This window comes from Pituophis catenifer, unplaced genomic scaffold, assembly GCF_029215685.1.
Source record: "Pituophis catenifer annectens isolate HBS135680 unplaced genomic scaffold, rPitCat1.0.hap2 SCAF_2, whole genome shotgun sequence".
Taxonomy (NCBI): domain Eukaryota; kingdom Metazoa; phylum Chordata; class Lepidosauria; order Squamata; family Colubridae; genus Pituophis; species Pituophis catenifer.
In genome coordinates, this window is record NW_027256882.1 from 121,051,854 (window position 1) to 121,068,424 (window position 16,571).

General features: G+C 37.5%; 1 protein-coding gene across 1 annotated transcript in view; it reads right to left on the reverse strand.

Annotated features, from left to right (window-relative positions):
- The window catches only part of CACNA1A (calcium voltage-gated channel subunit alpha1 A), a 290,119-nt gene extending 282,335 nt beyond the window's left edge, over positions 1–7,784 (reverse strand). The window contains exon 1 of the mRNA XM_070937402.1: positions 7,491–7,784. Coding sequence (XP_070793503.1) covers positions 7,491–7,783 — 293 coding nt within the window. The 5' untranslated portion in view covers position 7,784. The remainder of the gene's footprint in view (positions 1–7,490) is intronic.
- Positions 7,785–16,571: the final 8,787 nt, after the last annotated feature.

Below are 16,571 nucleotides of genomic sequence, written 5' to 3' on the forward strand. Positions count from 1 at the left end.
GCTCCAGATTCAATCTATCCATCATATTTTATAGATATTTCACTTACTACTAACAGAATAAAGATTTGGAAGTGATTTTGGAGGTCTTCTAGTCCAACCTCCTGCTCAAGCAGGAAACCCTACACCATTTCAGACAAATGTTTATCCAGTCTCTCCTTGAAAGCATCCAGTGATGGAGCACCCACAACTTCTGGAGGCAAGTCGTTCCACTGATTAACTGTTCCAATTTATCCTACTGTATAGCAATTCCGTACTTTTCTGCAGTTAAAAGATGCAAACTGCTGTATATGCACACTCTCAGATTTTGATCTATAGTCAGTGAAACTTTTAATTATGCAGAGTGCAGCATGTTGAAGAGGCCTAGTCAAGGACTATTTAGCACTCATTACAAGTGACAGATCATGCCTGGAAACTTCTGAGTCAAAGCTGATAGGAAGGACAGTTACTGCTTGGCTTGCAAAAAAAACTAGACTGAGTCACAGAAAGGGTCAACTTTCCAAAATGAGATCGGGCACATCACTAAATATTCTAGATTATTTTGAGTCCCCACTTGCTGTTTTATTTATTTTTTTAAAGTATATGCAATAAAATATGACTGAGATAACAAATAGACTCATATGATGAAATTAAGAATGAAATTTTAAATGAGAACAGAAAGAACTGTAAAAATGGAGATAACTGTGGACAAATCCTGTATCAGGTAAGAAAATATAGCCATATAAACAGGGGGGCGGGGGGAAGCAACAATTGCATTCTATGTGTTATGTAGATAGAGAAACAACTATGTACATTAATTGAATCAAACAATGGCAAGGTCAATTATTATTAGCTGAAGCTAAAGGGAAAAATGCCAGTTTTCTAAACAATAATGAGGTAGACAGAGCCATGTTCACCTTCACTGCTATGAAACTGGCAAAATTCTAATCAGAACCTATACTATACTATACTTTGACTTGTAACAAGGACAAATTCTACCTACACATTTCAAAAACATTTATCACCTTTTCATTCATAGATAATCATCAGAGGAGCCAAAACATCAAACAGAACTGATTTTATGGACTTGGCCTGGGCTCTAGTACAGAAAGCAAACCAACATTTTCATCCTCATGCCATAATGCATACTTTTACAACCATGGCCTTCAAACAACTCATATACACACTAATTAAACAGATAACAGTTCATTTGTGGACATTTGTCTATAAAATCATACAGCACGTATTATATCCATTGCATTAGGGTATTTAACGTCTATTAGTATACTATAAGCAAAATCTAACTATGCTGTATAAACCAAATTCTTAGAAACATTTATTCATCATACCAATATTAAAGACTGCTTTACATTTGTTAAATATGAGATTACATTTATTGGGAAGCTATTCATAAAAGTTATTTGGAATCAAAGAGGATCTTTACTTGAGCCCAATAAGTTTTGAGCAGAGGAAAAAAAATTGTTTAGAGCCCGAGTATAATTGCAATAAATATGGGGCTTCTACTGATGACATTAAAGGGAGTGTGAATAAATTTCTTTTGTTTTCCTAATAAGTCTTATGTTTATAAAAGAGGGAGGCATACATTTAGCTTCTACTGAGGTCAGCAATTTATGACTCTAAGAACATATGTGTCTCTTGACCTAATTGCATATATTTGGTGATCTAATTTCAATGCACCTTGGAAGCAATAAATTCAGAATGCTTAGACCTTTCTTTCCATTCAACAATCATAGAATTGGAATGGACCACAGAAGAAATTCAATCCCACCCACTCCTCAGTGCAGCATCTATGACAGGTGAGCATCCAGAATTAATGAAGGAGAATTTACTACATAATGAGGTAGCCTATTCTGATATTCAGATAGCTTCTGTATTGAGGCTTACAGGTCATACAGTCAGGAAGTTTTTCCTGATGTTTAGCCTTGAGTTTCTTGTTTTAATCCATTGGTTCTGATCCTGTGGTTTGGGGCAATATAGAGAAGTATATTTTCTCTTTGAAGACTGGTTCCCTTTAGTCATATTTTTTATAGGATAAACTTACCCAGATATTTTAAACATTCCTGCTAGGGTTTGATTTCCGGACTCTTCACCATCTTGGTAGTCCACCTCTGAACTTGCTCCAATTTGTTATTCTCCTTTTTGGATTGTGGTGACCTGAACTGAACAATGGTACTCCAAACAGATGGATCAATTACTACTTCAGCAACTTAGGGGACAAGAGGAAAAAAACAAGAGAAAGGAGTGTGGAAAGATTCAATTTTGATTTGGGGCTACCCACCACTTGTTCCAGTTTTGCCTGCTTCAATATTGTCATGTGGTGTGAACAGATTCTTTTGAGGAAATGCAACTCTTGAAAGAAAAAGTTACAAGGGAAGTTGTTTTGGAGTTGGGTAAGACTTATATGCATCTCTTCTTTTTTAGAAACTAAGAAAGAATAACATGATATAGTCATACTCACCTTCTTACAGCTTCTTCCTCAAAAAATATCCAAACTGGACCCCACTTCTACCTTTAAAGTAGTATAAATCACAAATTGCTACTAGTTGCCAAGTTTATGAAGGTTCTTAGAAAAATTCCCCAGGAGTCAAAAATTCCATGGTTTTCTGGCTCCAGAAAACGACAAGAGCATTCATTTTGCACAGCATAAAAACACAGATAGTTAATGGAGATGTAATATCTTTGTAGGCCTTTGGAAAGAGGCAATCATTGAACTCAAACATGATGTTTGAGTTCAATGATTGCCTCTTTCAAAAGGAACACTGATATGTGGCTTATCTGGTTTGGTCTAAGCTCACTATGAGAATCTAGTAATTGTTTTTTTTTTTAAATTTGATTTATATGCTGCCCTTCTCTGGAGGCTTACAATGTGTTAAGCAATAGCCTTCATACTTTTGTATATTTATACAAAGTCAGCTTATTGTCCCCACAAACTGGGTCCTCAATTTACCTACCTTAGAAAGGATGGAAGGCTGAATCAACCTTGAGCCTGGTGAGATTCGAATTTACAGTAATTGCAGACAGCTGGTGTTAATCACAATGCTATCAGTCTGCTGAGCCACCAGGCCCCATTGTTATTCAACAAGCTTTAGTTAAGAAACATGTTATGACAAAAACCTAGCCATTGTGGTTTGTAACTATGGCTGATGACTTGGCCTAGCAGATGGATGCAACTAATGTTTTATTCAATGAGCTACAGTTAAGAAAACCATGATTTATCACAATGTGTGAACTAATCCAGTATGTGGTTTGTAAAAGGATGGGCGCAACTAGAAGTCATAGATTTAACTTATTTTCTATCTGGTAATAGTGGCACAAGCAACTAAAATTCTTATCATTCTTCTCCTTTATGAATGGAAGATCCTAACTTAAAATATGTGGCACATAAAAGACTTTTGTCCCACTTGCTACTCTTACTTCATTTGCATCTGCTGATGCAATACTATATTTCGCCCCCCCCCCCTCTAAATTTGGAGAATTTCTGCAATGGAATATTAACCAATGTGTCTAAGATGTTATCAGAATGACAGATATTCATATTACCCAAACAAACCAAAAAGTCTGCTGGACGAGGATGAAGAAAGCTATGAATTAAGTTATCTGGATGACACAAAACTGCAGAATGCTAAACCTATCTAACATAAAACATGCAAACATTCAGGGTAGAATGTTGGCTCATTGACTGCAAAAATCACATATAGAGTATTGACAAGGCAGAACACAGAATAAACAAGTTTGGCAGTTTACAGACAACTATTTTTGTACTTCTAATCAGTCTTCCTATCTCCTTCATTACCAACGTTTACTCCCTGTTGGAATATAAAATTCAAAAGCTACATATGAGTCCATGTCTCTGTGATTAGTAATTAGATGAAGATCATCAGTTGGAAGCTGGGGACCTAAGGGAGAATTCAATACTTGCTTCAGTCATGTTTATTAAACTCCTATAGTTTTTTATCCTCCTCCTACCATCCTTAAACTAGAAAAGGACGTATTTTCTAAACCTGGCTTGAATCTGTTTCTTTTAACTGCATACAACTTCCCCAACTTTACATCCTTCTAAATTTCAAATGTAACACTAAGTCCAATATGATTTGTTTTATTTTGGTTCAGTAAAAACCCAGTCACTGTTATTGATTTATTAAATTATAGTTAAATGAACATTGGTTTACTGTGTTGTGTGACTTTCAGGAGGAAGATAAAGAATAATACTTCTCAAAACAAGGAGTCATGCAGTGCTTGGGCAGGTTCAACATTCCTCAGATATTATTTCCATATTACTATCTTATTGCTTCCTAGAGAAATGAATATCAGTTTTTAATGCTCGAGGCTACATTTACATCTATTGGTCTGACTCCTCAAATTTATGTAAGGTATACTTTATTTAAATTGTTCTAAGAATATATTGAAAATCATTCAGATATGAAACAGCAAATCTATATTCCACACTTTATTTGCATAACCTTCTAACTCACTTTTCTAGCCATTTTGGAGTACTATTGCAACTAGTTTTACTGGATAATTACTCTGAGAAGGAATCTGGGGCAAGTTAAATGACCAATTTACTCAGTCTCAAAGGCCAAGTGATATTACTACAAAAATAGTCAGTCATATAGGTTATGTCTTTTTTATCCTTCAATTAAAAATGGAGAGAAGCCTACATTTCTGGTGGACTGTATCTGGCATTCATGTTTGACCTCTCTGTTAAAAATCATGAAATGTTGTACAGGTATGTAAGAAAACAACACTGAAATGTTGAAGTAACACTGGGGAAAAGAGGATGGTCAGGAGAATGCTGGGAACTGAAGCATTTTATACATTTAAATTCTGTGAAAACCATCTGCCCACCAAGATTTAACATGGCCACTGACTATAGCATTTTATTGTATGAGCAGCATTATAAATCTTTGAGTCATTTATTCTTGTTGAACTATTGCAGAAATTTCATTTTTGGCATCTATAGGTGAAATAGAAAAAAATACCTAGAAATCTTATTATTTGCAGTCAGTATTAATAAAGATAAAGGATCCCTTCGCACATATGTGTTATTCGTTCCCAACTCTAGGGGGCAGCACTCATCTCCATTTCAAAGCCGAAGACGTCTCCATGGTCATGTGGCCGGCATGACTAAACACCAAAGGCGCACGGAACGCTGTTACCCTCCCACCAAATGTGGTACCTATTTTTCTACTTGCATTTTTTATGTGCTTTCGAACTGCTAGGTTGGCAGAAGCTGGGACAAGTAACAGGAGCTCACCCATTACACGGCACTAGGGATTTGAACTGCTGAACTGCCGACTTTTCGATAGACAAGCTCAGCGTCTTAGCCACTGAGCCACCATGTCCCTTCTGTCAGTATTAATACTACTATGCTAAACTGACTATCTAGCATTAAGACAGTTTCTTCTATTCCTATCACATTGTTGTTGTTGTTGTTGTTGTTGTTGTTGTTGTTATTATTATTATTTCCATTTTACATTTAGAAAGAAAATTCTAACTATATAACTTGTAACTGAACTGAGATTACAACTTGTGTAAATCCCAGAACTCCATTCACAGGATCAACTTGGTTGTGATTACTTCCCATCTCTCAAATTTTATTGCCTCATCTTACCAAAACACAAAAATAATTTTGTACATCCATGAGAAACAATACACACAAATAACTTGAATCTTCAAAAGATTCTTAGGTTCTATGAATAATTACAATGAATGAAATTTAATAGATTTTCCATCCGTCTGCTTATATTTCTATCTCAATCAGTGTTTGCAACATCTATTTTATTAACTTTAAAGACATGCTCAATAATCTCTTTTTTCTAAGGTGATGAACTAACTCAACCATGTGCATTTTTAAAAAATGTACAAAACCTTTTATACTATAAGGAACTAAAATCTGATTATTATTACACTTGCATTTACACCATTAATTTTAGAGATATGTTCTAGTATCACCTCTCTGTAAACAAAATATACTGTCTTTGCTCAAACTGACAACAAAACTGCACATAATCCTTTCATTAAAACTACAAAATAAGCTGTAGCAAACACAAGAATATTTTGCCATAGACATGCAACATTGCTATATCGTTATATGGTATCTCCCAATATTAGTGCCTTACATTTCAATCTGCACAAAAGAACACTGAAAAATACTGTTAATATTGCATCAGAGAATAAAAACAATATTTTACACCTAAGCATTAATAGACACTAAGTTTTTTTTCATCAGAATAAACTAGGTTTAAAGTACATGCAAACCTGGAGAGCATCCACAAAAATAACATAATTTATATAGTACAGCCGCATACTGTTCTTTGTCAACATACAAAATAGTTATAGGAATTAAAGAAAATAAAGTATTTACATACCGACTTGAAGAGATGAATCTGGCTTTTTCTTCCATATCAGAGGAAACAAATAGTCTGAAAACACCCCCTCCCGCAATTAGCAATGCTCATCAATCTCTCCCCACCTACAAAAATATTAATTATCTTCTTGTATCTCAAGTGCTCAGTCTCCTGCTCCTGGATTACATGCATATTAATAACATGGAACACTTCTTGGCAGCCCTGTAGAACAGTTGGGGGAGGGGGGGAGCCCATTTAGCTTCTCATTTCTCACCACGTGTCTCTTTTAAAGATTGTGAGGCTGATTCCTGATCCATTCTATTTGACAATTTTCTGTACAATAAACTAGAAATAGTGCTGGGAGTCCTAATCCCCATATCTTATCATAACATATATTTGGCAACCAACTACTGATTGCCCATGAAGGTCCTAGGCCTACAAAGTCCTTTTATCCTAAGAAGGGGAAACTGGGACATCTTCTAAAACTCTGAACTATGGGAAAGAAATAAAAAGGTAATGCTACCTGTCCGGTCTTCCCCCCACCCCCATTGCACCATCTCCACCCTTTCCACGATAAAGAAAGAACTATTTTGCAGTAGTAGTTTTTAACAGGTTTCAAAGGTATAGCAGGGAAAAGAAGGAAATAAAGTATCTGATGCTTGGATTAGTAAGAAGCTCGGAATCTCTTCATAGGGAGAGATTCCAGGAGAAACAGACACATAAAATGATGTACACATTAAAGAGTGATATTGTGAGCAGAAAGACATGTGGACAAAAGAAAAAAGCATCTCCCAATAAAGCACTATACCTCCTGGGAACAGAAAAGAGATGCATTCAGCAATACAGGTGACAGTATCAGTTAAATAAATCTGGTTGAAAGAGGAAAAAAAGAGCCTTGGCAGAAACAGGTTGATGAGAGAGAAAATGCACCCAGGAGTGATACCGATGTGAGAAATGGATGATATGGACATGCAGGGGTTGAACAGGAATGCTTGGGGTGGAGGATGTGCTAGTGGGACTTCATGCAGAGGCAGGATCAAGCATGCAGGACAGTGTTTGCTATTGCCCTTCCTCAAGTGTAAGTAATTACTGCGGCCTAAGTATTGGTACTGAACAGCTTCCCTCCCCCCCCCATAGAAAGGATATGGCCATTCGGTGATCTTTTTGGCGTATTTCCTCACCACGTTGTCTTCGCTGAAGAGGAAGAGGGAGCGGTTGAGAGTCAGACAATTCTGCCGAACAGGAATGGGGTTGTAGAGTGCCATGGTACGGGCTCGCTGGGCCATCGATTGTTTATATATCCTCTGGACCCCTGGGGGACCACCTTGCCGAATGCCCCCAGCACCCCGGCCACCTCCGCCGCCTGCTGTTCCAGCGCCAGCTCCCCCTGAACCTCCTGCCCCATAGCGGGCTGGCACCTCATCTCCAAACCGAGCCATCCTGCAAAGAGCAAAGGGCCGGGGGTTATGCTGCTGAGGATGTTGCTGGAGAGAAGAAGCTCATCGCATCCCATCGGCTGCTGTCGATGCTGCTGGGGAGCTTGCAGCAGAGGGAGGGGGCACTCAGGCAGGAGCACAGCCAAGGAAAGCAGCAGAGGTCCTGGACATGGTCACTCACACCTCCCTATGTAGGATGGAAATGATGTACAAATTCTCTCCACCTCTTCCTAAATGACTGCAACTGGGGAGGGGGGCACACCCCAAGAAAAAGAAAAAATAACTCCAAATAGTAGATTGCAGTTAATAGGGAAAAATGCAGCAAACTGCTACTAAAACAAATTGCAATGAAAAAGATTCAATGCATCCTCAATTAAAAATATTTCAATTAAAAAAAGACATTGCCTTTGGGAGGTGAAAAGAGGGGGGGATGACAAATCAAATCAGTGACAGCAATACCTCTATCCTACCAAGGAAGGAAAAATACAATTAAAGAAAATGAATGCACCAATTCCTCACTCCTACTTCTATATTAAAAGCCCGAAGGGAAATAAATTGAAATAAAAATAAAAAGACACCATCAAAATTAGCCTCACATAGACTCAGTACTTCAGTTCAATTTAATGAGGAAAAATGCAGGCTTCCTTTATACTGAGCAGGTTGGCAAATATCTGTGCTCACAAAAAAGAAAAAAAGATATAAAATATTTTTATCAGATTTACGATATCACTGTAGTTGCCTTTCCATCTCACAAAACAATGCACTGAAAAAAAAAACAATAATTGTTCAAAAAAAGAAAGGCAAAAATAACTTACAAATATACACACCAAAAAAAAAAAAATCAAAGCAAAACAAAAATCCTAAAACCAAAATAAAAGCACCCCCCCCACCCCAAGGTTTGTTTTCACTTTAGCTCCATCCTGCTATCTTCAGCACTGTCCAAGATCTGAAGGTGAAAAGGGTTTGGGCTCCCTTTAAGCTGCTGAAGCTGTAGGATATTCCTCCCCCCTTGCTATCCAGCGGTCTCTGCTTTCTCTTTTTTCCACCCGGTGTGACTGCGTGTATAATTTTCTCTGTGTGTCAGTTTTGCTTCATCTTGGAGCTGAATGCAGCAAAGAAATCCTGTAAAATCCAAAAATGAAAGAGACAAGAGAAGTAGTTTCCATCCACCATCTACTCATAAGGGTTCCCTGGTTGCTGTAATGTCTAGTATTTTTTCTGCCTGTATTCTTCTTCTTCTCCTTCTTCCTCTTCCTCCTCCTCTTCCTCCTCCTCCTCGATAAGCTAAAATAAGACTGGTGCTACGGAGGCAGGCAGGCAAGCAGGCAGGCAGGCAGAGAAATGGAAAAAAAAAAGAAAAGGTCTGATTCACTGGCAGGTTCAGCTCTAATGTGCAGCAGTGGATCGATTTAATGCAAGCACAGAGCATCCCAAAGCCTCAGCCAGGCTTGGCACATGATGGTCTGGAACCAATAGCAGGGGCTATAGCCAAACCAAACCCATCTCAATTTATACAAGGAGAGAAAGACACACACACACACACACACACACACACACACACACACACACACACACAGGGTATGAACATCCTGCATACAAATGATATTTCTCGACAATCTATACCATAGCATATTAGATTGATGTCAGCTCTCTGCTGTAAACTCAATTTTTCCATTGGAATGTAGATACCTGAATACTGTATGTACCCCTTTTCCCAAAGACAGGCTTGTTTTATATTTAAAAAGCTCAGAATGGGATTGTCTTGCTTTATACCAGATTTGTGTAGCTATTGTCTAGGCATGCTTGTAAGGCAAATAAAGTTAGCAAGAAGAGAGAGAGAGGAGAATGCTACAATTGTAGTGTTCCAGGCAGTGGTGGGATCCAGCCAGTTCGCACCACTTCGGGAGAACCGGTTGTTAACTTTCTGAGCACTTTGGCAAACTGGTTGTTAGAAGAAATCATTAGGGCAGAGAAACGGTTGTTAAATTACTTGAATCCCACCACTGGTTCCAGGACAATATTGGAGACTACACAAGCCATGTCCTGTTGGGTCATCATTTCAGAAATATTTGCCTACTTAAACTGAGAACAGAATGACCACAGGTAGGCAAAACAGTGGTGGGAATAGGAGACACCTCTGAATTCCTGCCAGCTTCCCCACTGATATTTCTTGGAGGAACTTGGCAGGGAGCACTGCAAATGACAATCACGTGACTGCAACTGCTCTGAAGCAGCCACAACTTTGCCAAATTACAATCCCACAGGAGTAATGGTCCTGGAATTTCAATGCATTCTTTAAGTTAGCCCATTTGAGGTACATTGATTAAAAAATTGTTGCCCTATGATGCATCATTTTGCCCGATTGAAGGTTACAAATAGACAAACACTGAGAGTTTTAATCGCCTGTGTATGTGTGTGCATGTATACACACACACACACACACACACACACACACACACACACACACACACACACACACACGGCTTGCTAATAGAGTGACAATCTGCAAGGTAGTATAGTTTTTAGGAGTCTAAATGTCCTTACAAAAGTTAATGTACACATAAAAAGAAGACGGGCACCTCCTAAGGCAAAAGTAAAGGAAATTTTACTAAGGAAATATATATTGATTATGTGTGCAACAGATTTCATAAACTGTAGTGGGCAAAAAGCTGAGATGCCCAAGCAAATAACAGACATGACAATCACCATCACATCTAAGCAGGTGCAGAGTCCACTTTTCAGGTCAACAAGCGCCATTTTGCATAATCAAATGCAGCATCCAGGTCCAGATGGGCATTTTTCATGTCCACATTTATTGTATCTTGCCATCTTTGCTTTGGCCTTCCATGTGGGTGCTTACCATTTAAATTAAATTGGAAGCAATGTAGGCAACGATGTAGGGAGCTGCTCATAGAACACGACCATACCACTGTAGGCATTTCTCCCCCATTTTCTTTGATAGTGGCACAGTGTCCATTTGCTTCTGAACTGTGTCATTGCTGATATGGTTAAAGAGAGAAACGCCTAATGACCAATGAAGCATGCACATCTGCATGGCATGTAAAGTGTGCTCAACGCATTTGATGACTGGCCAGCACTCAGCTCTATATAGAGCTGCTAGGCACACCATTGTTTTACACAACTTCGATTTTAGATGGACTGGCATGCATCGATCATAGATCACACCAGTGATCTCCCACTGTAACCATGCTTTGTTCACTCTTGCATGCACACTTCGTCTTTCATGCTGCCATCACTTTCTAGACACAGATGTGACAATTGTTTATTAAAATTGGTGTTCCAGTTTCATCTTTCATACAAAAATAAAAATACCAATTAATTCTACCTGCTAGATTCTGAGCCCAGGTCTGTGTGTGTAAATCATCATTATCACTATTGTGGACTCCCATGTTAGTTATCCCCAAAATGATCTTACAAAATTACATTACACAGGTAGCAAATGAATAAATTCAGCAAATCTGAGTTCATAAACATGTTGCCTTAAATATTAGGCTATCATCTATATGTCATCACAAATGTTTTATTTCACGGATATGTGATATTAAGAAAAAAGCCTGTGGAGTTGAGCTACAGCACTCAAATAGCTCAATGCTTGGCCTTAGTTTTACAGGGAATAATTTAATTGTGTCTATTCAACAGATAGTTCCATTGTTACCTTTAACATGTAGCTATTTTTAAGCAGTCTGCTCCATGCCTGCTTTCTCTACTCTCTTACTAATTTGTCACATCAATATGTTTCATCGTATGGTTTTGTCTTCTATAGCACATTTTTCTGGTAGCTACAACAGCACAATCCTATTTGTTATAATGTGGCAAAGACACCACCCAGAATTTTTCTATTAGTAGTCCCATAAGAAAAGGATTTTAGTTAAAATATCATCAAGGAAGGTTTTTGTAGAATCAGAACAAATGCTGAGCATTTTTATTGTTGTATATAGGGATGGGGCCACCAGATTTTCTGACTGCATAAGGCTGAGCAAAGTGAGATGTACAGTGTTAAAGTACTGTCTGCTATGTGATGTGGACTGTGACAGAATCAAAGGTACTAAGTAACACAATTTTAATTATAAATCTCAATTTTCCCCCTCTCTTACTCTGTCCCCCCCCCTCTTCCTTTTCCATTTTCTACCATGGATTTATCATATTGAGAAACCAACGTAATAGTCAAGGTGCCTTTTCTTAAACAAACAAGAAAAAGCAAGTAAAGAGGAAGGGAGGGAGGGGGGAGGGAGGGAGGGAGAGGAAGGAAGGGACTCCAGTATATTAAACTAGCCAAAGAAACCTTATGGGCAGTGTGGATATGACAAGGATTCTGAGCTTCTTTCTACAACCCATCTTTACAAGTAGAATTCACACTGCATGTAGATTATCTTGGGAAAGTAAAATAGTTATATATTCCATTTTTTTCTTTTATGTCCTAGCTTCTTTTGGGATGTACTCCAGAAGACTAAAAGTTTACTTCATCCTCAATCATACTGTTGCAATTCTCAGTTGTACCCTTTCTACAAACTTCACACAATCTCACACTGTAGTCATAGCTTTTCCACAAGTCTACTTAAAACAATACCATATTCTGCTTTCACAGCTAACTTACACTGTATGAATTAAGATGCCTTCTTGTTTCAATAATCCAATTGCACTGATCAGTATTACCAGAATTAAAGCTCAGAATTATAGCCTTCATTGCCATCCCCCACCCACTGCTTTATCACACTACAGCAAAGCTAATCGTCTCCCATGCATAAATCAGCTGGAAATGAAATGGCCTAAAGAAACCTCTTTCAAGATTTCAACCTCTTCATTTTCGGCTGTGGTGATGAATTAATATTCTGTTTGGATTATATTTACTAGGTTCCTTTATGGGTGAATTCCTATTTTTAATAGGAGGGGGGAAAAGAAAAGAAGGAAAGGAAGGCAGCTCCCTAAGTAGCTCAGTGGCTAAGACGCTGAACTTGTCAATCAGAAAGGTATCCCTAGTATAGGTCTCCTGAGTGAGCAGGGGGTTGGACTAGATGACCTCCAAGGTACCTTCCAACTCTGTTACTGAAGGAAGGAAGGAAGGAAGGAAGGAAGGAAGAAAAGAAAGGGAACATAGAAAGAAACTCCATTTTGTCTCTATTTAATCACTGAACTTGTTAAAATTTAAAGTTTTTCATCTTCTATTGTGAACCTGTACAAAATGGCCATGGAAGGGAACAATTAGTGGTCAGAAGAGATGGGCTGTTCCTGCCACAGGGCAGTGTAATTAATTGCAGTAGAACTATTTCACTACTATGAAATGCAACTACAACAGGTAAACCAGGCAATATTGTTTGAGATGGCAGAAGAAAGAAAATACTACTTTTGACACAGAGCAGAAAAATATAAGTGGAAGTTGACTTCCTGATAGGATCTGTGTGGGGTAGAGGAAGCCATTATGTACTTGTGTCTTTAATAAAAAATTAATGTCTGTACATTCCAGATGACTTTTGGTTAACTATATAGAGTTAGATACTGTAGCAGATGACCAGGCTGAGCCCAAGAGTGAGATCAAATGCATCATCAGTTTGGAGTACTCATGCCCCCATAAGAAACATGTCTAGTCCCCCTCCCCCATATGATATGTTGACTCCTATCTGGTGCCAATTTGCCTTGACAATTTGCCTTCTACAATTCAGGTAACATGAAAAAATTTGTAATACTTTTGAACTCTGTCCTGGTTCCTGATTTCTTGCATCTGACAGATACCCTAGTTTGAGTTTGATAATTTTAAAATGCAGGGTAGAAGGCCATAGAGAAGCTAAGTGAAGAATGAAATTTCTTGTTTTCCCAGCAGCATCTATGTACAGTAGTCTAAAACCTTCTTGCAGCCAGAGGAGTCTGAGAAATTGAAGTAGAGAGCTATTTGCTTCAGGGGATCTATTTCTAGAGAAATAAGTAAATATGAATACCCAGTAAATTGTGCTAGGTTTTTGATTACTGTTTTTGGATTTGTACTAAATGTCATTTTTTAAATCACTATAAACAAGGCATGGAATTGGATATTTAATTTCAACCTTCATTCAGAATTGAATCTATGTCCACGAAAATATAATATGCTTTCATACTTTTTGGGAATTGCAAGGTTTTGAACTTTCTCTTGGTGATCTATAATATTTGGACAGAAAAATCTTCATATGTAGCAGATCTGTACCATATTGTAGTCTGAACAGCATATTATGTTTTCTTCTGGATTTCTTTTTTTTTTTAAACTGATTTTAAGTTACCATATTACTATAATCTGGGCAACACTGTAATTGCCTTTTTCATACAGAATGTCTACATGTTAATACTTAGAATTACAATGCGGTTATTTTTAATAATAAGGTTGTAAAAGGATATGCAGACCCAAAAGGCTCTTGGGAGAAAAGATTTAGGATCTCTAGCCTTTTATCCTGTGAATCTCAGTATCTGTTGCTACTGCTGTATAGTCTCAAAATGCATTACCCTAGCAAACAGAAAACTGAAATGTACTGTAAATTGTTTTAACTATTTTGTTCTGTTATCCCTTTCACTTTTGCTTCACCGACATTTTTAATAAACAGAAAAGAATAACAGAATTAGAAGGGACCTTGGAGGTCTTCTAGTCCAACCCCCTGCTTAGGCAGGAAACCCTACACCACTTCAGACAAATGGTTATCCAATCTCTTCTAAAAAACTTCCAGTGGAGGCAAGTTGTTCCACTGATTAATTGTTCTGTCAGGAAATTTCTCCTTAGTTCTAAGATGCTTCTCTCCTTGATTAGTTTCCACTCATTTCTTCTTGTCCTACCCTCAGGTGCTTTGGAGAATAGCTTGACTCTTTCTTCTTTGTGGCAGCCCCTGAGATATTGGAACACTGCTATCATGTCACCCCAGTCCTTCTTTTCATCAAACTAGACATACCCAGTTCCTGCAACCATTCTTCATATGTTTTATCCTCAAGTCCCCTAATCATTTTTGTTGCTATTCTCTGCACTCTTTCCAGAGTCTCCACATCTTTTTTACATCATGGCGACCAAAACTGGATGCAGTATTCCAAGTGTGGCCTTACCAAGGCATTATAAAGTGGTATTAACACTTCACATGATCTTGATTCTATCCCTCTGTTTATGCAGCCTAGATCTGTGTTGGCTTTTTTGGCAGCTGCTGCACACTGCTAGCTCATATTTAAATGGTTGTCCATTAGGACTCCAAGATCCCTTTCACAGTTACTACTATTGAGCAAAGTATCGCATATACTGTACCTGTGCATTTTGTTTTTCTTGCCTAAATGTAGAACCTTACTTTTTAAATACTTACTTAAAAATACATAATTTATCACTTACTTGTTGAGATTAAAAATATGTGAAACATACAGCTAAAATCTGGCTGAGGGTCTTCCTTTCCTTTATCTTTGGCTTAATTAATAGAAGGAAAAACTGAGCACGACCGGCAAATATAAGTTTTACATAAAGACAACACAGCTTCAAAAAACAAAAACAAAACACCAAAACTTCACCTTCCCACTTTGGTAAGCTAGAATGCTATGATTATATTGCATTGAGAATGACATTACATGAAATTTCTTTTTTTAAAATGGGGAAGAAACAAAAGATGACAATTCCAAAGAAAATACCCAAAGGTGCTTTTATTTTTAAAGGCAACTGGACTTTCTAATTTTTCTTTAAAATGTTCACTTCTCATCCATGAAGCTTCTTCAGTTTGAAGAAGAAGAAAAAAGCAACTTTGGGACAACCATTATCTGGATAACTGAGAACCTCCATAGATGTCCAAAGAAGCAAGCAATGTCATAGTTGGAGAATATACAATGAGATCTGAAAGAGATATGCTGTAAAAAAAAAAAACCAAACCTACATACATATTGAAGTAGCCATTATGATCCTGTCTTTTGGATAGGCATCATGTAAAAGATGTATAAAGAATAGTAAACAGTAAATAATAAATAAAATGAAAGACAGATGATAGAAAATAAAAATAAATCTAGTTTGTACTATTATATCTCTCTATAGTTTTCAATTCATAGAAACCTATCTGTGCTCCACTACATCCATAATGATTCATATATTGTCTTTTGCTTCTTAAAATTCTCACATCTCTATTTTTTCAGGATCTCATTAATCCCATCCAATCACAAATTTCTCAGTTTTCCCATTTCTCCCAAGCCATTAACTCTTCCTCAATTGATTTTGCAATTTAAACGTAGTTCATTCTCTCTCTATAACCTTGTATTCCACTGATATTTGGTCAGCAACAGTTCATTCTTAACCATGATATTCTTATTTGGGAGCAGGTTTAGGATGGCTAAAATGAACAAGTCAGCAGTACCTTTTTAGAATAAGTTGTGACATATTGATTTATTTCCAGACTAAGATTTGTTGGCAAATTTAAAATGGCCTGAGCAGTGAATGTTGGGTGAAGCTGAGACAAGACTCATCAAAGTGTTCAAATACCCATTTGGGGGAAGAAGAATACTCCTGGGCCCCAGCAGGATGGGGGCACGTATCTGGATTCTAAGGCCATGGTGGAAGAGATGGAAGATCAGAAAAAATATAAAATTTTTATACCAGAGAATTTGGTCACTTATTGCCTCTTCAGCTTGAGAGTGGATAGAACAATACAAATTAATTATATGAACTGTCTTTAGATATAGAGGTGTAAATAGGAGTAGGACCTAGGGAATGCATGTATGTAATGAACATGCATATTTTAGGCACAAAGAAATTGTGCGAAGAATCCCTTACTCTGGGGAACATACAGTACATAGCTTTTAA